Source organism: Lissotriton vulgaris, chromosome 5 (genome assembly GCF_964263255.1).
Source record: "Lissotriton vulgaris chromosome 5, aLisVul1.2, whole genome shotgun sequence".
Classification (NCBI taxonomy): Eukaryota; Metazoa; Chordata; class Amphibia; order Caudata; family Salamandridae; genus Lissotriton; species Lissotriton vulgaris.
In genome coordinates this window covers 882,715,929-882,743,197 of record NC_141693.1, presented here as the reverse complement: position 1 = coordinate 882,743,197, position 27,269 = coordinate 882,715,929, and the positions used below count along the sequence as shown (strand labels likewise).

The 27,269-nt window shown below is 46.9% G+C and overlaps 1 protein-coding gene across 2 annotated transcripts in view; it reads right to left on the bottom strand.

Annotated features, from left to right (window-relative positions):
• The window catches only part of TNKS2 (tankyrase 2), a 691,336-nt gene that overhangs the window by 158,275 nt on the left and 505,792 nt on the right, over positions 1–27,269 (bottom strand). For both annotated transcript variants that reach the window (XM_086922459.1, XM_086922461.1), the window contains one exon: positions 21,708–21,782. In XM_086922459.1, coding sequence (XP_086778585.1) covers positions 21,708–21,782 — 75 coding nt within the window. The remainder of the gene's footprint in view (positions 1–21,707; positions 21,783–27,269) is intronic.

The following is a 27,269-nucleotide window of genomic DNA, read 5'->3' as shown; positions in this document are numbered from 1 at the left end:
TGGGGAGGGGAGTGGGCAGAAGACTCTGGCAAGTTGGGGTTGCTTCAGTGGGAGGGGGGATGGAAGGCAGTGGGGACACTGGAATGTGGTTGTTTTATTCCTGACGGTATGTGGGGAGGGACGGGGTGGCAGCGGGGAGGTAGTTTGGACCATGGTGGCTCCTATTGGTTAACTACACTGTTGGGGGGGAAATGGGCGGGGGAGGGAACTGTTGGCAAGTTGGGGGAGCCTCATAACGGAAAGGGAACAGCGGGTATTGTTTCAAGTTGTCCTGTTATCGTTGGATGGAAAAAGGAACCAATTGGGCGGTGGTGGATACTGGTGTATGGTGGTACAAGACTGGACAAAGTGGTTGTATGTTGCACACATAATGCACAATCCTAATGGGTGACCCCCACAAACACATATACGGTACTATCCTGGAATATACAAGGGCTTAAGGATGCTCGGAAGTGTAGACAGGTATTGGCCTACTTAGATAGGCATAAGGTAAATATGGTATTGTTGCAGGAGACGCATATACCCCCTCAGACTATTTCCTCATTTGCTGGCAGGTGGGCGGGGGTAGAGCCTTCTCTAACTACTCTTCTTATGCTAGGGGCACTGCCATACTGATACATCATACGGTTCCCTTCACATTACTGGGGCAACAGGTGGACAAGGAAGGGCGCTATGTGATATTATGGGGGAGATTGGGAGGAGATACGGTTACCATTGTCAATTGTTATGCTCCGAATACAGACACTCCGGAGTTTTTCACACTATTATGGGGGAAGGTATTGGATGTAGGCTCTCAGCACATCATTTGGGGGGGCGACTTCAATGTAGCGGTGACACCCACGTTAGATAGGGCAGATGGCCAAGCACAATGTCATCCCAGGATGAGAGAAACATTGCAAAGCATTGTGGAGGAGGGCGGCCTGGTGAACAGTTGGAGATATCTGCACCGCACGCTTCAGGAAGGTACACACTTCACCTCTTACACAGGTACATGGGCACAATTAGATTACTGCTTTTTATCCAGGAACTTGATCATCGGCGTCAGAGGCCAGACATCTGGCCAGAACTCATTCTGATCACTGCCCTGTGTTGGTCACAATGGCTGTACCTAGATATGACCGTCCTAGGCGCACCTGGCAGCTCCAACCAGCTGCCCTCCTGGATGCTGTTTATCGCGATGAAACAGGGGAAGACATATAAGACTTTTTCCCTTGTAATAAAGGTACGGTAGACAGCGTCGAGGTGGTATGGGAGGCCTTTAAGATCACAGTTCGCGGGTGGTGTATCGCCAAAAGCGTTGGAGTACTCCGAGACATTCAACGCACATTACATAAACTAGAGAGTGAGCTGAAGGCACTGGAGAGACAAATGGCGGGATGGGATGGAGGAACTGCACACCAACAGTTTCGACACAAGTTGTCAGAATATGAGGAGGAGGCGCAGCGCGAAACGAAATTTAGAAGTAAATATTGGGTTGCCCGCACATATAATGAGGGAGAACGGCCAGGGAGAGCAGGTCTGAGGTGATAAGGACTGCCAGAGGCAGTAACACCGTCTTGGAAATTGTTGATCGAGAAGGCGGGCCTGTTGAGACAATAATCGAATCTTGCATGCCCTTCACACACACTCTGCGCACTTATACACTACACAATCCATGGGGGAGATAGAGCTAGACTTTTTTTTAGGTGCTCCACTGGAACTGGATGAAATAAGGGAGGCTATAATGTCTCTGGGAAATGGAAAGGCACCAGGGTTAGACGGAATTCCCGCTGAATTCTACAAATGCTAGATCGACACTATGGCGCCAGTGTTGAAAGAGGTATTCAAAGATTCCCTGGAGATGGGAATACTACCCCGGTCTATGCACGAAGTGGTGATCACATCCCTACTGAAGCCAGGCAAAGACCCTACGCAGTGTGACTCCTACCGGCCATTGTCCTTGATAAATTGTGACGCAAAAATTCTGGCCAAAGTATTGGCCACACGGCTGTCACTCCTCATGACTAGAATAATACTTCCCGATCAATCAGGTTTTGTCCCGACGAGAGCGACGTCTCATAACCTACGAACTCTCTTCTCACTTATACAAACGGTTGCCCCTGAGCTTCCACTCGCTGCGGTGTTTTTGGACGCCTCAAAGGCGTTTGACTCAGTGGAGTGGCGCTATCTTTTTACTCTCCTATGCAAAATGGGCTTTCCCCCAGTTTTTCTAGCATGGGTAAAGTTGCTGTACACTGAGCCAACGGCGAAAGTGCTGGCAAATGGACACCTATCGATGCCCCTAAGGATCACCAGGGGCACTCGTCAGGGGTGCCCACTATCCCCACCTTTATTTGCTATTACGATCGAACCGTTAGTGTGTCGTATACGACAGCTACATCAGGCCAGTGCATTTCGATGCTTCCAGCGTCCGATATCTATCTCACTATACGCTGATGATGTTACCCTCTATGTCAAGGACCCCCAAGCTAACCTGAATGCATTACTGCTTGAGTTTGTTGTGTTTGGCTGATTATCCGGAGTTGCCATTAACTGGGGGAAGTCACAGTTCTTCCCATTGACCCCTGCAGTGCTTGAATTTCCATTAGATTTCCCTCTGGAGTGGTGTCACTCTGACTTGCGCTATTTAGGGATTCAAATTTCCAGGGACAAAGGGGAAATGTTGCGGTTAAATTATGGTACGGCTATTACAAAATTGATTGAGACCATTACGCGATGGATTGCTCTTCCTTTATCGATGGCTGGCAGAGTTTCCCTTATTAAGATGGTTAGAGTACCCCGCTTCTTATAATATTTTCTTAATATCCCATATTACCCAGGCGCTTTTTTCTTCAAGACTTTGAAATCTGAATTAATTAGATTGGTTTGGAGGTGTGGGGGGCGACAACCGAGACTCAAGTGGGCTGTTATGGCGCAACCATATAACAAAAGGGGCTTTGATGTGCCAGATTTTGAAGCATATTACCTCAGTGCACAGGCCCATTATCTGTATCACTGGGTTAAACCCGTTCGATCGTTCGATATATGCCCCAGATTGCTGTTGAGGACTGGATTGCTCATCCCATACCCCTCAATGGCATTGTTCATGGGCCCATTAGTGTTTTGGACACTCCTCTGACCATGGTCTCTTGCACGATTGATGCCTGGCAAAGGATTTCGAGTAGAGTGCAGGCACCCTTGCTTTATGCCCCTCGAATGCCCCTTACATATCATCCCCGAGTCAAGCTGCTGCCAGAAGTGGGATTTCAGAATATGTGCCGTATACTTAATATAGCCTCGTGGGGTGACTTATTTGTCGGAGGGGAATTTTGCTCTCGAGAATGTTTCTTTGGCGAACACGCCCCTAATCCATTGGAGGTGTTCTATTATATACGACTGAGGGAAAGTATGAGGGCGCTACTTCCAGACTACCCGAAGGAACTGATCAGTGTTGCCCCCTTAAACACTCTCCTATGTAGCACTGATGGCACACATATGGTCTCACGCATATACGATAGTCTTCGCACCCAGACCCAGGAGGTAACAGGCACGGCTAGGGGACACTGGAAAGAAGATCTTGTCAATGAGATTACCAATGAGCAATGGGAATATTGTTGTGAAGTCACGGGGCACATAACATCAAACAGTCGTTTTAAAATCATTCATTATAAATTCTTACATAGAATATATTACACTCCTGCGCGTAAATACAGGTTTCACCTAGCTGACAGACTGCTGTGAGCGCTGTAGGCGACCTGGGGCCGGTTTCTTGCATCTAGCATGGGAATGCCCTCAAGTGGGACGGTATTGGGCACAGATACATGACGCACTAGAACTAATGCTTGAGACTATTATTCCCAAAGACCCATTGATATTGTTATTAGGTTACACGGCACAGATACCGAAAAGCAGCAGGAAATTCATGGATGTATCGTTATTGGTGGCCAAACAACACCTTGCCAGTGGGTGGGGGAAGAGGTCGTGCTCCTAAATTTAAGGAATGGATTCAGGATATGATATATTGCCAAGACCAGAATAGGATCCATGCAGAGACTACCTATGGCCTCTAAACCCAAAGATATCTGGGGGCCATTACAGACCTACCTGTTACAATTGGAGACGAAATTAGCTGAGGTCCACTCCCCTGGGATGCAAAGGCCGGAAGTGGTTACTGGATGCAGTATTGACTGCTAGGGATGCCATAGATTGACGGAGCTATATAGCTAAGAGGCTACGGACATATATTGGAAACGGGGTAACGATTCTCTCATATGTTTTGCTATGTAACGCCTGTGTTGATTATGATCTTGTTGAGGTATGAGGTATTTCCTGTCTACATTGTATAACAGACTGTGTATATTGCTATATAATGTATGGTTGTGGGCATCACCTACATGATACTTGTACACCACTGAGTATTGTTACAATGGCTGTCATTCCACTAAGCACCAGATGATTTGTCCGATTGTGTGTTATTTCAAAACATCCAAAAAATAAAGTTAAAAAAAAAAAATACCTCTGCTCTTCTAAAATACTCCGAGCCTCTCTCCTAGATCTTATTCTCGGCACCGGCGTCGATGGAGCCGGACAGGACTCCGACGGAGCCAGAGCACACGGATCCGGAGGCACAGCCTTGGTCGAACGAGGTCGAGCTGACTGCGCCGGTTATGAAGAGAAGGTCGTCGACGTCCTTGGCGCCGGGAAATGCCAAGACGGAGCCGCTGGCAGAAATGGCATAATGGAAGCCTGAGCATAGGCTTGAGGAACATCCAGTATAAACACCATAGGACCTATGGGACTAGAAGGTGCTCCAGAGGGGTACATAGCCCTTTGGAAGACTCCATACATCCCATTTAGATAAATCAATGGATCTTGCCCCGGGCCGGGGAAAGGTGGATAAACGCCTGGAGAAGGCTCTGGCGCAGGCATTACCGGACTAGGGCCAGTCGGCGCCAACGGTGGAGCCACTGGATTCTACAACTCATCTGGCAATGGAACTTCTTCCTCCGGAGCCGGAGAATGTGCCGAAGTCAGGGATGGAGCCGGGGTCGGAGAATGAGCTGGCGAAGCCACAGGCGAAGCCGATCTCACCGGAGAACCCTGGTTCTAGGGAGAAGGTGACACAAAGTGTTTACGACGACGAAGAGCTGGCGAGATCGACTTTGGAGCCATGTCTTTATTTGAACGGGGTCTTGAACCATGCCTCTTCTTATTCTTATGCTTCTTAGATCTAGAAGCATGCCCCGATGTAGACTTCGAGCCCGACCTCGACCTGGAACGAGACCTTAACCTTCTTCTACCTCTTTTCTCCTTCCTCATCTTCGCCATGAAAAGTTTAGCTTCTCTTTCCTTTAACGCCTTCGGGTTCATCTTTCTACAGCAGGCACATCCCTAGACGTCGTGATCCGACGACAGGTACCAGACACAATCTTCATGTGGATCTGTAATGGACATGTGTCCTCTGCACTCCCTGCAGGGCTTGAACCCGGACTTCCTCGACGACATCCTCGAAAAGGAAACAAGAAGAAGACCAGAAATACAAGCAGAAACACAAAGTTGCAAGTGAAACCCCGGAGAGTCCAAGAAAAACCTTTAGCGTCGACGGCGCGGAAAAAAAGACAACAGACGTCATCACACAGACGAGGCTCTCTTTTGGCTCCAGTGACGTCAGCGGAGTCGCGAGCGGAGCCATGCTTCTGGAACGTCGTCATCGTGGAGAGCTACAAAAAGTTTCCGGCGCAGGGGATATTCGCAAGGTGAGGAATCCACTGGCAGATGTATCCAACAGAATGCCACTTCTCAATCTTGTCCCAATGGAAAGTTATGCTTGTAAGATGTTACAAAGCAACCCCCATGTTAGCATTTCCACAGTGAAAACGAAATTGGCAGTATTTCACTATCAGGACATGTCACACACACACACACACACACACACACACATCAGTACATGTTCTACCTTTCAGATGCACTGCACCCTGCCGAGGGGGGTGAAGTAACCTGTGCTTAGTTGAGAGATTGATAAGGACAGTGAAGTGAGATGCCGTCTCTAGTTATGTATTTACAAAAGGGGGTGATGATGAACAGAGTGTCTGAATTGAGCAGACCACTCTTACCCAGTCCAAAGATCAGGGCTTGATCCATCACCGTTATTTATCTCACTGCCCCATCCCAGCTCAGAACCTGGCTATATGCAAATCAGTCTGTCCCTGGCCCAGTGCATCATGGGAACAGGGCAGACTAAACTACCAAGCCAATTCTTTACCAGAAAGGAGACAAGCTACCGGGGACCGGTTTCTGGCATTTCAGCCTCTTCGGCCCGGCTTGCTTGAATCCTGATGGAGCAGTGAGAAAGGGACTCATGTCTGAGTATACCCTGCCACACCTATAGTGGCCAAAATCGATTTACAAAAGGGGGTGGTGATGAACAGAGTGTCTGAATTGAGCAGACCACTCTTACCCAGTCCAAAGATCAGGGCTTGATCCATCACCGTTATTTATCTCACTGCCCCATCCCAGCTCAGAACCTGGCTATATGCAAATCAGTCTGTCCCTGGCCCAGTGCATCATGGGAACAGGGCAGACTAAACTACCAAGCCAATTCTTTACCAGAAAGGAGACAAGCTACCGGGGACCGGTTTCTGGCATTTCAGCCTCTTCGGCCCGGCTTGCTTGAATCCTGATGGAGCAGTGAGAAAGGGACTCATGTCTGAGTATACCCTGCCACACCTATAGTGGCCAAAATCGATTTACAAAAGGGGGTGGTGATGAACAGAGTGTCTGAATTGAGCAGACCACACTTACCCAGTCCAAAGATCAGGGCTTGATCCATCACCGTTATTTATCTCACTGCCCCATCCCAGCTCAGAACCTGGCTATATGCAAATCAGTCTGTCCCTGGCCCAGTGCATCATGGGAACAGGGCAGACTAAACTACCAAGCCAATTCTTTACCAGAAAGGAGACAAGCTACCGGGGACCGGTTTCTGGCATTTCAGCCTCTTCGGCCCGGCTTGCTTGAATCCTGATGGAGCAGTGAGAAAGGGACTCATGTCTGAGTATACCCTGCCACACCTATAGTGGCCAAAATCGATTTACAAAAGGGGGTGGTGATGAACAGAGTGTCTGAATTGAGCAGACCACTCTTACCCAGTCCAAAGATCAGGGCTTGATCCATCACCGTTATTTATCTCACTGCCCCATCCCAGCTCAGAACCTGGCTATATGCAAATCAGTCTGTCCCTGGCCCAGTGCATCATGGGAACAGGGCAGACTTAAACTACCAAGCCAATTCTTTACCAGAAAGGAGACAAGCTACCGGGGACCGGTTTCTGGCATTTCAGCCTCTTCGGCCCGGCTTGCTTGAATCCTGATGGAGCAGTGAGAAAGGGACTCATGTCTGAGTATACCCTGCCACACCTATAGTGGTCTCTAGTTATGTGACTGGAGAAGTAGATAAATACAAAAGGCCAGGTCAGGTAAGTATCTGGTCTCTGGCACCCATCAGTCGCTACTCGGAACCGCCCTTCATCATTTGGGGATCCGAGAACAACCTTATCAGGTGCAGTGTTGGTTCTCGGAGCCCCAAATGATGAAGGGCGGTTCCGAGTAGCGACGGATGGGTGCCAGAGACCGGATACTTAACTGACCTGGCCTTTTGTATTTATCTACTTCTCCAGTCACATAACTAGAGACGGCATCTCACTTCACTGTCCTTATCAATTTCCTGTAGGTTTTTTGACCCTCTGATACTTTCTGGTGAAATATGTCTATAGGGCGTGTATTCAGAGCTGGTCGTTAAATTGCCCTTGGGTCCCCTTTAAATGTATGTGTTATACTTAGTTGAGAGATGCCTTACATGAAAGAAATGGGGAAGTATGGGCCTGGCAAGTGGGTGCACTTGGCAGGTCGACCTGGCAGTGAAAACTGTACACAGACATTGCAGTGGCAGGTCTGAGACACCTTTGAAAGGCTGCTTGTGTAGGTGGCACAACCAGTGCTGCAAGCCAACCAGTAGCATTTGATTTACAGGCCATGGGCACACACAGTGCACTGTACTAGGGACTTACTAGTAAATCAAATATCCCTATCATGAAACCCCAATCAATCAATACAATTTATAAGAGCACTTGCACTTTAGTACTGATCAGCAGTATTAAAGTGCGCAGAAACAGTAAACCAGCAAAAACAATATTCAAAGTGCCAAAAAAAACACAGGAGGTCAGAAGCAAAAAGTCTGGGGAAACACCCCAAAAGATGCCAGGTCTAACAAGACTGAATTGAACAATGTCAATTCTAGGCTAGTGGAAGAGAACTTTCACTTTCCAACCAGACTCCAACTCCCAATCTGGAAGAGCTGTAGGGAATGATTTGGCATTTACCTTGCTGGTTGAAGCCTGAACAACCAGACGGTCTGGAGTAGGATGTTTACTGAGAATAATAGCTTGTGACATCTGGCCACCTAGCCGGAGTCCAGGAGTAAGGCTTTGACCAGGTTCCCTTTAAGGTGTCCGTGAGGGCCAGAGTTGAAAGGGAGCAAGGGCTCTAGTTTGGAGGCATCAATAATCACTGTTGTCACAGGAGGAAACTGCTTCCCTCGTGTAAGGTTGCTCCCACACCCCAGCAGGGTAGGTCCACTGTAGTGTCCCTGGACATTTTTGATACAGCTTTAGATACCTCTGTTGTGTTACAACTACTTCCTATGGAGGCGCCACAGGAGGGTCCTCAGGTGCCAGAGTGCATGGATGGCCAACAGATTGCAGGAGGCTAGCACAACATGAAGGCGTAAGACCATAAGGACTTGAATGACCACTCCACTCAAACAGCAGAATCATGAAAATCTCACTATCAGGATAGAAAGCTCAACTTAATGTGGTGCTCAGTTCTGTCCCTATTAGCAGTATGTGCTGAAAGGGAACAAAGTGAGATCTGGGCTGGTTGATCGAAAAACATATGTCAAACAAAATGCTGGCCTGCAAGAGGTGGGACGCCATGTCTGGAGAGGTGGCTTTGAGGAACCAGTTATTCCGGTTAGGAGACACTGGGATTCTGCCCAACTGATATAGGCCGCAAACACTGCCTCGGCCATCACCTTCCTGAACACCCAAGGGCGAAAGAGAGGCAGTGTTTGAATTGGACCTTGAAGCAAAGATGCTGCCTTTGTGACTGTAGGCTAGGGATGTGGAAATCGGCATCTTGCAGGTCGACAAATAGCATTCAGTCTTCTGCTTTCAGTGCAAAGAGAAAGTGATGCTGGGACAGCAGTCTGAATATTTCCTTCTAGAGGAACGAGTTCATAACCCTAAGGTCTATGATCAGGCAGAGACCGCAGTACATTTTGGGTACCAGGAAGTAACTTGAGTAGCACTCTTGACCCTATTTCTGCTCTCAAACAAACTCCACTTCACCCTTGAGAAGCAAGGACTGACCCTCTTGCTCGAGACCAACAGATAATATGGCAGGAGTATATCTGGCTGAGTGAGGGCGGGGGTTGGGGGGTGGAGGGAGAACAGAAGAGGTGTTTGTTGGAAGGGTAGGGCATACACCCTCTCCAAAATGTGTAAGACCCAACATAAAAGACATAGCCCTCCAAGCTTGTGGAAAGGAGGCTACCATAACAGTCCTCCAAGGGGCTGTGCATGTTTTAGGCAAGGGGGAACCAGGGCTGCTTCCTTGCAGTGGCTGAGAAAGAGGAAGAAGAGGAGGAGGTAGGGAACAGTATAGCCTATGTTTGTCCATTGCTCATCCTCTATATTGTTTATAGAGGGGGTTCACAAGTTTGCACTGCGGCTGTTGAGCTGCAAACTGCGGACAGTCTTGAAATGAAAAGCCCAGGATGAAGCCATGACATATCCGTTGAGCGGGAGATCCATTATTGTGGTCTGTACGTCTAGGGAACCCGGAATTTCATAACCAGGAATGTCGATGTAGGAAGATGGATGTCCCCATGGCACTTGCTACTGAATGAGAAGTATCCAGGCAATACTTTAGCACCTGCTTTGCAATAGCCTGGCTATTTGGATCAGTTCCATAGAGTGTGTTTGTAGGTGATACGATAGAGTAGGAATTACTGCCTTTGCGGAATCCAATAGAGCTCGCACATATCTAGCAAGAGGACAGGTCGCACAAATAGACTTGTGTGAAATGCTCCAGCTGAAAATATTTTCTTGGCAAACTATTCCACCTTCTTAATTTAGCTGTCAGGTGGAGTAAATGGAGGAGAGTGTCAGCTTTTGAGGAATAAGAAGCCTGCACTAATAGGCTCTCAGGGAGCAGAATTCCCACTCCGGCTAAATATCAAGGCAACTTGCGTGCCTGGGTGGCATGAAGTCTGGGTCCATGGTGTCAGACTCCCACCAGTGTAGGTGTCTTGATTTGATTCTTCTAGCGGATCAGAATTTCATAATAAACAGCGTCCCTCTTCCATGAGTGGCTGTGCCTTCATTCCAAATCAGAGTTGTGGAGGCATTTTCATTAGAGGCACTGGATCTGGGGCAGAGACATGTTCTGATGAAGTTAGTTGAGGAGCCGATGGTAAGGGAAGACCTGGCGACAAATGTGTCGCTGTTAGAATCTAGAAAGGTGACAGCGTTGATCGCAACACCGAAGATGAAGCTGCAGTGGGCATCAGCATTATGGGAAACAACAGAAAGAACAAACTGATTGGGGCCAGAGAACCAGCCACCAGCATCATAGCACATGCATAACCCATAGGACTCAAGTGACCCGGAGGTGCTCCAGACAGGACCATGGCCTTGCATAAGACATTGAACACAGTGTTCAAGAAGGAGGCAGGGCGGGAAGTTGGGATATTGCTGACTAAACTGGGGCTTGAGGGATTGCGTCACAGGTGTCAGCTAATCAGGGAGTGGTACCAGATTCAAAAGAGCCCCAGGTGCCGGACACTCAGAAGGAAGCTCAGCTACTCCGGCTCTGAACGAAGGAGCGGGCGATGCCGGGTTGACTTGCCGTTTAAAGATAGTCACTGTTCGGAGTTATGGTGTCGCTTCTTATCGAGCTTCCTTTGGGATTACTTAGGCAACAACGTTGGTCACTGCAGCAACCTCAACCAGGGATTTGACTTTCGTTTGACTCTTTGATCATCCCGAGCTACGGTCAAACAGATTGACCCTGATCTGACCACAAGCAGCTGTGCGGGCTCATGAGGGAAATTTGCCTATCACAGTCCCTTCGGAGTGCCGATGGTGACATTTTACAGCTTCAGTGATGTTAGAAGGGCGTCACTTCTGGCACCTCAGTAGGCGCTGAGGTCTGTTGAAAAGCCTCCGGATCCAGTCCGACACTTGGGATACTCAAATTATAAGAAAACAATGTAGAAGTATCCATCAGAAGGAAAATGCTACTTACCCAGTATGCATCTGTTCTTGGCATGTAGAGCTGTAGAGTCACCTGCTGTGCATAGCCTGCCATCTAGTGTTGGGTCTGGATGTTTGCACTTTGTTTTTGTTCGAAGAAGTCTTTTACAGTCACAAGGTAGGGGACTCCTGCTTTCGGTGATAGTGCGCATGGGCATCGACTCCATTGTTAGATTGTTTGCCGCAGAGGATGATAATGGAGTTAGTAAGAGTAGTAAGAGATGTTGATGTATAAATGTATCAAAGTAAGAAGTAACTGCAACAGGTATGGGTACCCGGGGAGGCGGTGGGCACATGTGACTCTACAGCTCTACATGCCAAGAACAGATGTATACTGGGTAAGTAGCATTCTCCGTTTTGGGCATGTGAGCTGTAGATCACATGCTGTGCACCGACTATAAAGCAGTTATTCCCCAAAGTGGTGGCTAACCTGTAGCTGTTGCAGTTGTCTGAAATAGTGTACGTAAAACTGCTTGGTCCACACTAGCTTGCCGTCTTGTTAACACATCTACACAATAGTGTTTTGTGAATGTGTAAGGTGTAGACCATGTTGCAACTTTGCAGATATCATCTATGGGTAGATTTCCTAAGAAAGCCATAGAAGCCCCTAGTTTGCGTGTGGAGTGCGCACTAGGGGGAATCATTGGTGTTCTTTTCGCTTTTGCACAGCATATTTGAATGCACTTTGCAATTCCTGTTTTTGATATAGGATTTCATTTATGTGGTGGAGCAAAAGCGACAAATAGTGGTTTTGTTTTCCGGAAAGGTTTCTTCCTTTCTATACAGTAAAGAATTGCTCTTTTCACATCTTAAGGGTGTAACGCACGTTCTGCCACAGAATCTGGTTGAGGGAAGAACACAGGCAACTCAACAGATTGGTTGATATGAAAGGCAGAAATTACCTTTGGTAGAAATGTAGGGTTGGTCCGAAGAATCACTTTGTTTTGGTGTATTTGTAAGAATGGTTCTTTTAAGGTTAGTGCCTGAAGCTCATCCACTCTCCTCAGAGATGTGACAGCTATGAGGAAAGCCACCTTCCAAGTGAGAAATTGTATTTCACATCTATTCAATGCCTCAAAGAGTGGACCCATTAGCCTGGCGAGGACAATTTTGAGTCCATACTGGAGCAGAAGGAAGTCTTGGAGGAATAATTCTTTTAAGTCCCTCCATAAATGCTTTAATGACAAGCACCCTAAAAAGAGACAGATGTTGTTAGTTCTGTAGATATGCAGCTATTGCAGCACGGTGTTAGCTTATGGAAGAGTATGCTAGATTGTAACACTGCAGATGTAGTAAATAGCAAATGAAGTGTCCAGTGGATCTATCGAATTGTTATTGCAATACATTACAAATCACTTCCACTTTGCTGCATAGCATACTCTTGTGGTTTGATAATATTCATGCAGTCTGGCGGAAAATGAAGGTAGCCAAACTTGAAGATTTCAGGTGCCAGATCGCAAGTTTGAAATGGCTTGAATCTGGATGTCTTATCTCTCCATGGCTCTGAGTGAGAAGATTGGGAGTGAGGTGTAGTTTTTGGTGAGGAACCACTGAGAGCTCAGAGTTGTTGGGGCCATATGGGAGCAACTAGGATTAATGTCAGGGACACCTGTCTGAGCTTCCGAACCACTGATGGAATGAGTGGGAGAGCAGGAAAAGTGTAGGCAAATATCCCTGACCAATTCATCCATAGTGCATTCCCTTTGAGCAATGAGTGTGGATGTCTGGATGCGAAGCTTGGGCATTTTGCGTTTAGGTTTGTGGGGAACAGATCTATGTCCAGAAAACCCCACATTTGGAAGAATAGGAGGAGAACTTGAGGGTGGCGTTACAATTCGTGGATCTGATGTCTAACGACTTAGCAGATTTGCAATCTGAATGTTTACTCCTGGAAGGTGTTCTGCACGGAGAAACCCAGTGGGAGGGGTGCAGGAGCCTGTCCCTGGTTGACTGGGTTCCCCCATCCTCAAGATGGCGGGGACTCTAGGTTGTGCTTCACCTCGCCTCCCCCACCCTAGGGGTGGAGTTGGCAGAGGTGGCACACCTCTCTTCCTCACTTGTTTTTCCCGCTGGTTCTCCCGCCCAAAGTGGGGGGAGAACCAGTTGGGACCAGCTACTGAAAGTAGTAATTGATCTGGAGAGGCTCACAAAGGCGGTATGACTTTGAAGCTTCTCCTTCGTGAACCCTGCCTGTGAGAAAGTGCCAACTTTCTTGCCTTGGCATGCCCCCACTTTTTTCTGAACTGCTGATGTGCTTTGACTGAGTGTGCCCTGGGTCCCTGCCAATCAGGTACCCAGGGCCTGTGTTCCGTCCCTAAAAAGAAAAGCTATGCTGAATCAAAATACCCAGTTGGCATCTCTGGCCACCTGTCAGCCCCTAGTAAAAGGTACCCAGGGCATGGTGACCAGAGAAGACCCCTGAGGGCTGCAGCACTTATGGTGCCACCCTCAGGGGCCCTGTACCCTGGCACCCACACACTGCCTTTGCAGGCTGAGTGCCTAAGTGCAGAACTAAAACAAGAGTCGACATGGCACACATCCCTGTGTGCCATGCCCACAGACACCACTGCCCTGGCATACTTCAGTCACCCCTCTAGCTGGGTGCCCTATGCCAGAGGTGAGGGCACAGGTGCATGAGGCCTGTGCCCCTACAGTACCCAGGGCCATTCCTGGGCACTGTAAGTGCAGTGATGCCACTTAAAGAGTATATGGTGCTGGGAGGTTGTCATTACGAACTCCACCGCACCATAATGGCTACACTGAAGACTGACAAGTTTGGTACCAAACTTCTCAGCACATTAAACCCACACTGATTCCAGTGTGGGATTTAATGTAAGATGCATGAGAGGGCATCTTAGAGATACCCTCCAAAACCCGAACCTACAATCCACGTCTGGGCTGAGTGGCAGCAGAGGCTGCCACACAGCAGACATGTTGCTGGACCCCTGGGTGGAGAACCCCGCTCTCCTGGGCCTGCAACAATGCACATCCTGGGCGAGGTGCTATGTATCCTCCCCCAGGATGGACAGGGGGAAGCTTCAAAGGCACACCGCCTCTGAGAGCTTCTCCAGACCATTTGCTGTACCCAGCAACTGGCCCCCCACCCGTTCTACCCCCACTCTGGCGGGAAGACTGGCGTGAAAAACTACGTCAGGAAGGAGGGTGTGCCAACTCCACCCCTCAGGTGGAAGAGGCGAGATGAAGCACGACCCTGGGCTCCGGCCATCTTGTAGATGGGGAGCCCTGTCCAATCCCAGCTAGGCTTCTGCCCCCTCCCACAGGAGAGGAGCAGGCTAGGGGGTGTCCTCACCCCAGGACAGGGACCCATTGGTCCCTGCCCTTCCCCTACCTGTAATGCCCCTAAATTTAGTATTTAGGGGCTCCCTGAACCAACCTTCCTCAGATCCCGATATCAAAAAGAAGAAAGAATATCAAGAAGAAGAAGAAGACCCGCCGCGCAGCTGCTAACGACAGGACAGCAACAACTGACTTGGCCTCAGCTCTACCGGCCTGTTGATCCTGGAACCTGCTCCTGCCTAAATCCCGGCGACCACCGCGGACAGCAACCTTGGGACACCCTGAAGACCTGCCTGCCTTGACACTCTCGAAGATTGGGACTCCCATCAGCAGAGGCTCTGCTGCAACAACCCATCTGGTGCCCACCAGGAAGCTCCGGACCAGTCCACTCTGCACCAGCCGAGTCCGGGCCGGGCCAACCCGAACCACGACCACAAAGACGTCCCCCCGGCGACGGGGACTCGAAGTCCAGTGCCCCAAGACCCTACTTGACGAACCAGACGACGCCTGCAGACTCAGAACCAGGGGCTCCCCCAACCGCGACCAGCTAAGGGTAAGCTTTTCCGACACCCAAAGACACCCCTGCACCCAGCGCCCTACAGCCCCCTGTGCCTCCCAGATCCCAACTTACCTCTCGAAGTGCTGGTCGCCCCTGGAGAGTCTCCGTCCCCAAGCCTGCAGCCTTTGTTTCCTTTTCAAGATCCTCATTGGATAACATTGAGCGCCCGACGGCTCAAAAGCACCCTGCACCCAGCCGCCCGAGTGCCGCTGGCTGACCTCTTCGTCCTATCCTACTTCCCCCCTTGCCCTGAGCAAGTGACCAGGAGCCCAGCTACCAGAGCCGCGTGGCCTGCTAGCCAGCAGCCACCAACCGAAGGCCCCCTTTCCCTCATTGGGCCTACCTACCTCTGCACCCGGCCGCCCCTGTGCCGCTGGGACGGATCTAACTGTACTTACCTGACCCTGGGGGACCCCTGAGTCTGTGCCCAGAATCTTACCGTCAACTACCAAGTACTGACCTGGAAACCGGTAATTCACTTACCTGCCATTGGATAACATTGACTCATTTTGACTCGAAAATTTTCAAAGTGTGAAGTTTTGAAAACTGAAAATATTCCTATAAAATCAGCCAAAGTACGAATTTCGAAGTACTCACCTGGGTTTTGGGGAGAAGCCAGTACTGTACCTTTCAGCCCAGTACTGAACCGCAAAAGTAACCCCTAGTGGGGTTACTAGTAACCTGTATTTTCTCCATAGGAACCCATTGTCTGCTTTTCTATGAAATTTCTTCTAAGTGTCTACTTTTGAAAACTGCAAATATTCTTTAAAAATCATACGAAATACTGAAACGCAATTACCTACCTGTTTTCAGTTAAGACCCCAGCGCTGGCCCTCGGAGACCAGTGCTGGGTTACAAAAGTAACGCAATCGTACTTTACCTGCAACCTGAATTTCCTCCTATTGAATAACATTGTGAGATTTACATTGAAAAGTTTCTAAGTGTGAACTTTTAAAACAGCTTTATATTCATGAAAATTCACTACAGTAACTAAAACGTTTTTGCTAATCTGGTTTCAGCTTAGACCCCAGGACTGAATCGAAGACCTAGTCCTGGAACTCCCAAGGTAATCGATAAAGTAATCAACTGTACAAATATGTAGAAAACCCATTGAGCTCAATGCTAAAGTATGTTTCAGGACTGTGTTGCTTACTATCAATACTGTAATCATTGTGTGCACAACCTTTATTGCCCCTTTGCAAAGTATTTACATGAGAGTACTCATAACCAGAAAAGTATATTTTGATAACTGTTGGTTCTAAAAATAAAACAATGATATCTGTGGATATAAAAACAATTGGCCTGGAGTTCAGTCCTTGAGTGTGTGAAACCTTTTGCGGACTGAGTGTGTACAACAAATGCTTTGCACTGTCCTCTGGCCTTTCTGCTCGACCAAGCTACCACTTTGGAGAGTAAGGTCAGTTCTGACTTTAACCTCTGTTATACCTCTGGGGTTGGTGGACTCTATACACACTGTACTTCATTCTAGTCCAGTATATATAGAGCCACTTTCTCACACTGCCCATCCTGGGGGAGGAGGCGTGCCACCTCGTCCCAGGATGTGCATGGTTTCAGACCCCCGAGAGCAGCAAGCTCTCGACCCAGGGGTCCAGAAACATGTCTGGGGGTGGCAGCCTCGGCAGCCACTCATTCAGGTGACTGGGAGTTGGTCGAGTTTCAAGGGGCATCTCTAAGATGCCCTCTGTAGTGCACTTTACATTAAATCCCACACTGGCATCAGTGTGGGTTTAATGTGCTGAGAAGTTAGATACCAAACTTGTCAGTCTTCAGTGTAGCCATTATGGTGCTGTCGAATTCGTAATGACAATCTCCCAGCATTATATACTCTTAAAGGCAGCACTGCACTTACAGCGCCCAGAAATTGACCTGGGTACTGTAGGGGTACAGGGCTCATGTACCTGTACCCTCACCACTGGCATAGGGCACCCAGCTAGAGGGAGGTGACTGATATATGCCAGGGCGGTGTTTTGCGGCCATGTCGACTCTTCACTTTGTTTTGCACCAAGACGCGCAGCCTGCCAATGCAGTGTCTGAGTGTCAGGGTACAGGGCCTCTATGGGTGGCACAATAAGTGCTGCAGCCCTTAGAGGCCTTCCCTGGTCACAGTGCCCTGGGTACCTGTGGTACCGTTTACCAGGGGCTGACAAGTGGCCAGGGATGCCAAATGGGTTAGTTTTTGGGGGACAAACACAGGCCCTGGGAACCTGGCAGGTAACCAGGGCACACCAAGGAAAAGTGCATCAGTAGTCTGGCAAAAAGTGTGTGTTTGGGGGGGGGGGGGGTCTGCAACAGAAACCCACTTTCCTACAGTAACCATATTGGAGTATTTGTAAAACCCATTTGTCTGAGGTGATGGTGTTCCAGACCGGGAGAAATTGAGAGAGACGTCCCTCCTACAGGAGTGGAATGATCGGGGTTAGCGGAAGTATGTCACTGTTTGTTATTTGCAGGGGAAGTGCATGTGGAGTTGCTGCTGCCTCTTCCTTTACCATTTTTTCCTCTAAATCCTCTTCTAAAATAGCCTCTTGATGAGGGCGATTGGTTGTTGCCCTTGTAAGAGGAGGAGGCATTCTCTATGGTAATACTTTTGGAGCCACCCCTGTAAAAGGAGCGCCGAAAGGACCCCCTACTCACAAGTAACTGTAAAGCCCCCAGGGACTTTGTGACCTCAGTATCCTTCATTTTTTAGCGAGGTGTCTACTGCTGGACCAAAAAGGTGTTCCTAATTAAAAGGCTGATTGAGAATGGAGGCCTGTACCTCTGGTTTGAAACCTGAAATTCTCAACCATGCGTGTCTAGGTAGCAGTACGCTGATACTTACTGCGCGCGCAGCTGTGTCTGCTACTTCTAATGAGCACTTGATGGAGGTATTGGTGATAAGTTTGCCTTCCTGGATAAGATCATTTGCCTTAGATTTGTGCTCATCAGGCAGAAATTGCATACGTTTTTCTAGCTCATCGTAATGAGCCCTATCATATCTGGCCAGCAAAGCCTGAGCATTAGCAATGCACCCGTGATTAGCTGATTGTTAGGGTACCCTTTTGCCAGAAGCATCAATTAACTTGGACTGCTTATCAGGAGGAGGGGCCTCACCTGTGAGTTGGCTCTTGTGAGCATTAGAAACCACAAGAGAGTTTCAGGGCAGCTGACCGTTGATGTAGGCAGGGTCAGTAGGTGCTGGCTTATATTTTTTCTCAACCCTGGGCGTAACGATTCTTGCCCTTACAGGATCTTTAAAAACCTCATCTGCATGCTTAGTCATCCCCATCCCCATCTCCTTCATCCAGTGTGTCAGGTGATAGTGGTGGTCGTGATGAATTAGTGGGTGTGATGAGTGATTGAGGATTAGTAGGGAAAGGAGGTGGCACATAAGGTGGTGAAGAGTTTGTACCCAAATTCCTTTTCTTCAGGGGCACGTGGTGCTCATCCGGTTGGGCCAACGAATATGTCCAGTATCTGGGTTAATAACCAGTTCTTTTTGTTTCGGATCCAAAGGTGTAAGATTAGACAAAGGCTCTTTTTTCTGAGTCTTTTTATCTTTACTGCCAGTTTTCAGGATTGAAAGCTTTGGCTTTGAGCTCTTCGGTATCGAAAATGTAGGCTTTGACAAAGAAGGAACGTGGACCAGTACGTGCTTGGATTTATGCGCCAAGGATTTCGGCTCAGCATGGGGACCGACTCGAGCTCGAGCCAGAAGGCTTTTCTTTGTGTTTCGACACCGGGCCCGCGGTCGAGGTGCTCAAAACCTTTTCTTGGTGCCAACCTTGGGCCGCAGGCAGAGGAAGGACTGCAGCCTTTTTTGTCTTTGGTTGTTGAGGCAAGAGGGTTTCAATACTCACGGTACATTGACCTGGTGTAACTTGCTCCTCTTCTTCCATGTCGGAATCGGCCTCGTTCACGGAGCCGTGTTCCTCTTCTTTGGCTCCTTAAGGGTGTGTTTCTTCTCGGTCAGAATCTTCGCCGAAGAGGTCTGGTACAGAGCTGCCTTAGCGTTTCATCTTGTGACGTTGAGCCCGATGGTCACAAAGCATCCTCTTTGATCGATACGATCAGCACGAGTCTTTCTAGTCGTGTTACTTTTTATTTATTTATTTATTTATTTTATTTTTAGAGTTTTCTATAGCGCGAACTTGAACCGATAAGGTTATCAGAGCGCTTTACATAGCACCAGTTCCGTTACATGTTGTCACAGCAGTTTACATAGAATCAGTTACGTTGCACATTTCAGGATCTTGAACCGATTAGGTTATCAGAGCGCTTCACATAAGACAGCATTCGATGTCCAGTGCCCTCCTCCGCCGTGTAGCGGGGGACCTCATCCAGCCCTCCGAAAGTCGTCGAGCTGTCGGGAAACCAGGATTACACACTTCGTGCAGGCCAGTGCGCAGATACTTAATGCGACACCCGGGACAGAGCTTGAATGGAGTCCGTTCCATCGACTGCTAGTGAGCCCGGGGAGGCCCAACGGCCCTCCATGAGTTTTCTGATCGAAGATCTTTAAGTCGGAACGATACGCGGAAATTGGTAAATGCCGTTGAGTGTAGTGTATTGCCGAAGGGAACCCGAGAAACTGTGCCGAGCCGGAGCACAGCAATTCACATCCAAACCGGATGGCAGAAAAAAACAATTTGACAATGGAGTCGATGCCCATGCACACTATTACCGAAAGGAGGAGTCACCTACCTTGTGACTGGAAAAGACTTCTTCGAACAAAAACAAAGTGCAAACATCTGGACCCAACACTAGATGGCAGGCTATACACAGAATGTGATCTACAGCTCACATGCTTTAAACACATATTTTAACAAGCAGTGGCATTACCAATAGGTTTCGCTTTTGGGACCTTATAAGTATTAACTTATGCAGCACAATATCCTTGGTGCAAAAACAACTGTTGCATGGCTAAACCTTGTACCTTATAAGTGTTTAGCCATGCAACGGTTAATGTTGTTGCAGTAAGGATATTGTGCTGCATAACTAAATACTTATAAGGTCCCAAAGGCAAGACCTATTGGCACATGCCGTATTCGGAGCTTTAACACAATACAGACTGTAGTTAGAATGAGTCCTTTTAAAAGCATTGTCTGCTCTGTCTTATGCCCTAGTGTGTAAAGAAAGATTAGGCTGATTATGTTGGAAGAAATGTTATACCTTCTGATATTCTGGGATCCACCATCACTTTGCAGCCTGGGCTACACATGATTTAGTGCAAATCAGTTTCAGCTCTTTTGCAGCTCTCTCACTCACACACACACAAAAGTACTACTTATGATTGCATGTGGGTGAAAAATGTGCTTCTCTACTGCAATTCACATGCAACCTCTTAAGGAAGAGTGAGCATCCTTTCAGTATACAAAACAATAGATATTTCCAAAGCTTGTTTACAAGGTGATCATACGTAAATGGATTTCTAAACCTCATTTTTGTATCCATTTCAGAGGCATTGGGTACTGAAAGAGACCTCCAGTGTGTAGATATGAGAGCGAGATGTTAATGCTATCACCAGTGGGTCAACTTTAGAATCCTAATTTACCAACCAATCACGAGGGTGTTCCAAGTTCTGGGAAACGTGTTGTGCTATTGCAAGGACCATTCAGTAATTTAGAAGCTGTAACACTATACTGCACTTGCAATCCAATTGAGCTTTGCCTGGAGGCCTCAAGATGAGCTATCTTAGCAGTGCCCGGGCAGTTCAGCTCGTCACGTCAATTGTTTGCATTCTGATGATTGTAACGCATGAGTAATCATTCTAAGGCAAAGCTACAAGCAATGAAGAAATAAACCAGGACGACGGCTCATTGAGCTGAACACTCAATGCTTCCGAAGTTGCTACATGGAGTATGTTTGGGTAACAGCATCAGCAGCTGCCTGCAGGGCGTAGAAAACAATAGAGGTGCAATATTAAGGGTTACATGAACCAAGGTTATCCTTATTAAAGATAAGGACTTGGTGAGCTTGAGAATTGGTGCACTATGTTACAAAGTGAACCAGCATTGGCCGCGCGACGCAGGAAGCTTTAGTAATGTAAAGAAAAAAAACGCTAGTGATGCGCGCGCGTAAAAAAAAAGTGATCAAAGGCAGATGGTGGCTGTGCGCATGCATGCTCGCGTGAACGCAAGCGCTAGACCACCAGGCAGCACTTCGAAACACCTGATACTAAATGTCTTGAAGCAACGCATGCGCTGACTCAGCGAGACCTAAAAATGAAGCTGTCAAATTTTCTCTCACATTATAGAGATCGAAAAGGCATGGTTGTAAAAACCAAACTTAGTGCCAAATTTATTTAGGAACTTGTTACATCTCACTAAGTAGGAGTTTGGGATTTCTTGTCTGACATTATTACAGGAGACCGTATCAAGTCTGATGATGGGGAATAATTCAGAGTTTGTGAATCTGCAACAGTGAAACCATCCATCAAAGAATTAGTGGAGGAAGCAATTAGCATAGTGTTTCAAATATTCTTTACTAATAAATTTCTACCTTTAGAATGTTATATTTGTTAAAAACTCCTCCAGCATGACCACCATCTCTGTGCTCTCGGACTGTACTCTGCATCTGAAGAAAACCACAGGAGACAAGAACAATTATTTTCAACTTTAAGCTAAAACAAAGTACTATTTTTACGGTATTTGTCAGACTTTGTCTATTCAAATCATACTTCAACATATTCAAGCAATACAAATATTTTAACGTAAAATAGATTTATGTACATAATCATCCTCCTTTGGTAATGAACTTTCTGGTGGGTACATGAAGAGTTTTCACCTTTTAAATAATTCTAAGCTCCTACCTAGATGCAGAAAGTTTGCAATATCTGTACCATGTCAACAGGTGTTCTGGCTCGATTTCATCGCCAGATGCTGCACAGGTGTAATATCAACAAAGCGATATAATGCAATTCTGGGGCCATAACATCGGTTCCTCATCTATTTTCACACACCCGCAGAAACGGAGACAAGAACAGCATTCAACCGAATGTGAAACATACAGTGCAGAAAATAAATAGGAAGCTTATTAATACAGATGTCTGTGACCATACTTCAGAACGGGCAGGTGGGAAGGATCGGTGAAGAACCTGCAGGTAGAGCCATCCATCAAAAAGATCATGAACAAAGGCAAATAACTTTTTATTCTGATGAATGCTTTTGCCTTAGATTCCTCACTTTCTGAACAGGTACCACAGCAGTACCCTTTCCCAAGAAGAGATAATAAAGAAGTGGTCAGACCATGAAACCCAGCAACACAGAACAAATGACTATCCCTTCTTACTTCAGAATTCAAGCAATAGTGCTTCCCAAAATTGTGCAGTAAAGCATATGCTGCCTCACAATACATTTCTGCCCCAGGAACGCCACTGCCAAAGTTGAAGTCTTCAATCTATTGGAAAAAACAGGAAAACCCATGGATGGTTTCTTTTTAAGCAACGGCATAATAGATTTTAATACAGAAAATAATCCACTGCAACAAGGCCCTCTTCTGAATTGCCTTGCCCTTTTTGCTGCCTTCATATTCTACAACTCAGGCTGTCTGGTGTTCAGAAAGCCTTCCAGATAGTTGGCAACCAGCCATGCACTTGCGCCCACTCCCAGGACTTTCAAAGCCTCTAGGGAGAGATGTTGAGACACCATGTCTCCATGCTTGTTGAAATATGACATTTCAATCATATTGCCTGTTAATATCTGGACAGACAGACCAAGTAGAGAGGCATGAAGGCTTTCAGGATCAGGCAAATAATCAGCAATTTGAGCAGCTTCATTCATAATTCTTGCTTCTCCAGGGACCTGAGTCCTCTGATCATCAGTTCTTTCAGATGAAGGTGGATTTGTACATCGCTACTGTGGCCACTGCTGCCAATGGAAACAAGTGCTTCTTTTGCACAAGATTCTCCTCTACTGACCTCTATAGTATGTCTGTGCAGAGTTTGTGGGGATTCTGATAATGTCGACAGATCTGACAGATCGCTCCATGTTGCAACCACTGATTATGGAGGCACCAATGCAGAGCCTTCACATGCTAACATGCTTGTGTGACCAACAGAATGTAGAAGTCAGTAGACATTGTCAACCAATGACCATCAGGACTGGAACCTGCCTAACCTCAAACAAAAGAATCATTTTTCCAAATGTCCCAGATCTGCTGGGGATGATAGAAAGCCAGTAAGGATGTTGTGACCAGTACTGTCCCTATGAACAGGAGATGCTGACTCGACCCAAGGTAAGACATGGGCACGTTGATGGAAAACCAAGTCCAACAGCAAGTATGCTGTGAACTACAGGTTTTCCGACCACAGCTGCTGTGAGCCTACCTTGGGCAGACAATCATAGAAATAAGGGAGCATCGAGAGCTACAGCCATAACCTTGGTGAAGACCCGGGGTACTGATGTCAGTCCAAATGTGAGGACCGCAAACAGGTAGTGGATTAAACTTGCCACGAGTTGTAGGTACCGTCTGTGTGACTGAAGGACTGGTATGCGGAAATACGTATCCTGCAAGTTGAGGAATAGGGGAAGCATCTTGAATTTTCCTTGTGAAGGTAAATGTTCAAGAGCCCAAGGTCTCCGACACAGACCACCATCCTGCTTAGGAACCAGAAAGTGTAGGAAGCTGGCTCTGCATATACTATACCAAAGTAAGGTATAGTGTGCAGAGTCCAGTGGATCCCCAAAGACTTACAGAGATAGAACTAGATAATACCTTACTCTCTATTTGTGGTAGTGTGGACGTGCAGTAAAGTTTTAACAGAGGGTAGTGTTATGCATTTTCTGCACACAACGTCACACACTCAAAGATTGAACTCAGGCCAATTGTTTTTAACACAAAAATTTCTTTGTTGTATTTTATTTATAGGACTAAGCAGGACTTGGTAAGGTAAATATAATGGTATTTTACAAGACAGATCTTTTATAAGCAAGCCAGGTGTATAATGACTTTTCTTATAGGATTGTAAAATGTGCAAATATAGTGGTAATTACTTTTGGATTACTTTCAGGATTACTTTTTCTACTCAGTGTGATATGCCTAGATATCACGCTGGGACATTTTCTTGATAAAAGTTAAGTAAAACAGTTTCTCAAAACACAGTTTTAAGTTTCCATACAAAACACCCCCAACACGTTTTCAGGGGAAAACAGCCAATGTTATGTGGAGAAAAGGAAAATGCTACTTACCCAGTATGCATCTCTTCTTGGCATATAGAGCTGTAGAGTCATATGCTTGTGCATAGATTGCCATCTAGTGTTGGATCCGGATGTCTGCACTTTGTTTTTCTTCAAAGAAGTCTTTCCAGTCACGAAGTAGGTGACTCCTCCTTTCGGTGATAGTGCGCATGGGCATCGACTCCATTGTTAGATTGTTTTCCAGCAGAGGGTGATAATGAAGTTAGAGTAGTAAAAGGAGATGTCCATGAATGTCTGTATCTTAGTAAGATGTTACTACAACAGATATAGGTACCCGGGGAGGCGGGTGGGTGCATATGACTTTACAGCTCTATATGCCAAGAACAGATACATACTGGGTAAGTAGCATTTTCTGTTCGAGGCATATTAGCTGTAGATAATAAGCTTGTGCAAACACTACGTAGCAGTTATCTCCCAAAGCGGTGGCTAACCTGTAGTTGCTGCAGTGGTCTGAAATAGTGTACGTAAAACTGCCTGGCCCACCCTAGCTTGCTGTCTTGCTAACACATCTACGCAATAGTGTTTTTTGAATGTGTGTGGTGTGGATCATGCTGCAGCTTTGCAGAGGTCATCTATGGGTATATTTCCTAAGAATGCTGTAGAAGCCCCCAGTTTGTATGTAGAATGCGCTCTAGGGGGATTGTTAATATGTGTTTAGCTTTAAGGTAGCCTATTTGATTGCACTTACCTATCCACCTTGCAATACCCGATTATGATATTGGATTGCCTTTATGTGGTGGAGCAAAAGCAACAAAAAGTTGCTTGGTTTTTCTGAAAGGTTCTGTTCATTCTATGTAGTATAGTAATGCTCTGTTAACATCTTGTGAAGAACATGTTCTGCCACTGAATTTGGTTGAGGAAAGAACACAGGCAACTCAACAGACTGGTTAATATGAAATGCAGATATAACTTAAGGTAAAAAATGTGGGGTTAGTCTTTAGAACCACTTTGTTTTGGTTTATTTGTAAAAATGGCTCTTTTATTGTTAGTGCCTGAAGGTCACCCACTCTTCTCAGAGATGTGATGGCTATGAGGAAGTGAGAAATTGTAATTCACATTTGTGCAACGGCTCAACATTAGGACTTATAAGTCTTGTAAGGACTATGTTAAGATTTCACACTGGAGCATGTGGAAGTCTGTGTGGAATGATTCTTATAAGTCCTTCCAGAAATGCTTTAATAACAGGACTGTTTTATAGATATACAGCTATTGCAGTGAGATGTAAGCGTATAGATGTATACACTAAGTTGGAACACTTTAGATGTAGTAGATAGAAAATTATGTTTTGAATTGAAGCATTTAGCGGATTGATTTTGTTGTTGTTACAGTAAATGACATACCACTTCCTCTTTGCTGCATAGCATGTTCTTGTGGTAGGGCGTCTAGCCTCTTTGATAATATACATGCAGTCTGGCGGAAGATTAGGATAACCAAACTCTAGGATTTCAGGTTCCAGATCGCAAGGTTGAGATGACTGGGATCTTGATGCTTAATCTCTTCATGGTTCGGAGTGAGAAAATTGGGAGTAAGGTGCAGTTTTTGGTGAGGAACTACTGATAGCTCCAACAGGGTTGTGAACCAGGGTTGAGAGGCCCACACGGGAGCAAATAGGAGTAGTGTTAGGGATTGCTGTCTGAGCTTCAGAACCACTAATGGATTGAGTGGAAGAGGCAAATATCCCTGACCAATTCATCCATAGCACATTGCCTTTGGACAATGGGTGTGTATACCTTGATGCAAAGTTTGGGCATTTTGCGTTTAGGTGAGTGGCAACAGATCGATCTCTGGGAAGCCCCACATTTGGAAGAATGGGAGGAGAACTTGAGGGTGGAGTTCCCATTTGTGGATCTGCGGACATTGACGACTGAGCAGATTTGTAATCTGGTTGTTTACTCCTGGGAGGTGTTCTGCAAGGAGATATTTTTTGGGGGGTATGGCCCATCTCCAGATGCTTTGGGCTAGCTGTGGGAGCTGGAGAGTGTGTGTACCCCCCCTGTTTTTGTATGTAGTACATTGCCGCCATGCCATGCTGTCAGTGCGAATGAGGACAGCTTTGCCTACTAGATGAAGTTGAAATGCTTTCAATGCTAGAAACATTTCTAATAGTTCTAGGTGGTTTATGTGGAGTTGTTTCTGTTGCATAGTCCACATTGTGAGGAAGTACCATCTTTCTTGCATGGTATGCCCCCACTTCTTGCTGAATGGCTGATGTGCTTTGACTGAGTGTGCCCTGGGTTCCTGCCAACCAGGTACCCAGGGCCTATGTTCCTTCCCTAAAACTGTGTTGAAACCTAAACCCAATTGGCTTCTCTGGCTACAGGTCAGCCCCTGGTAAATGGTACCATAGGTACACAGGGCACTGTGACCAGAGAAGTCCCCTAAGGGCTGCATCACTTATTGTGCCACCCTTAGGGGCCCTGTACCTTGACACACACACACACTGCCTTGGCAGGCTGAGTGACTTGGTGCAGAACCAAACAGAGTCGACATGGCACATATCCCTGTGTGCCATGCCCACAAACCCACTACCCTGGCATACCACAGTCACCCCTATAGCTGGGTGCACTATGCCAGTGTTGTGGGCACAGGTGCATGAGCCATGTGCCCCTACAGTACCCAAAGCCATTCCTGGGCATTGTAAGTGCAGTGATGCCATTAAGAGTATATGGTGCTGGGAGATTGTCAATACAAACTCCACAGCAACATAAAAGCTACACTGAAGACTGACAAGTTTGATATCAAACTTCTCAGCACATTAAACCCACACTGATGCCAGGTTGGGATTTAATGTAAAATGCACTAGAGAGGGCACCTTAGAGATGCTCCCTGAAGCCTAACCTACAATCCACATCTTGTCTGAGAGGCT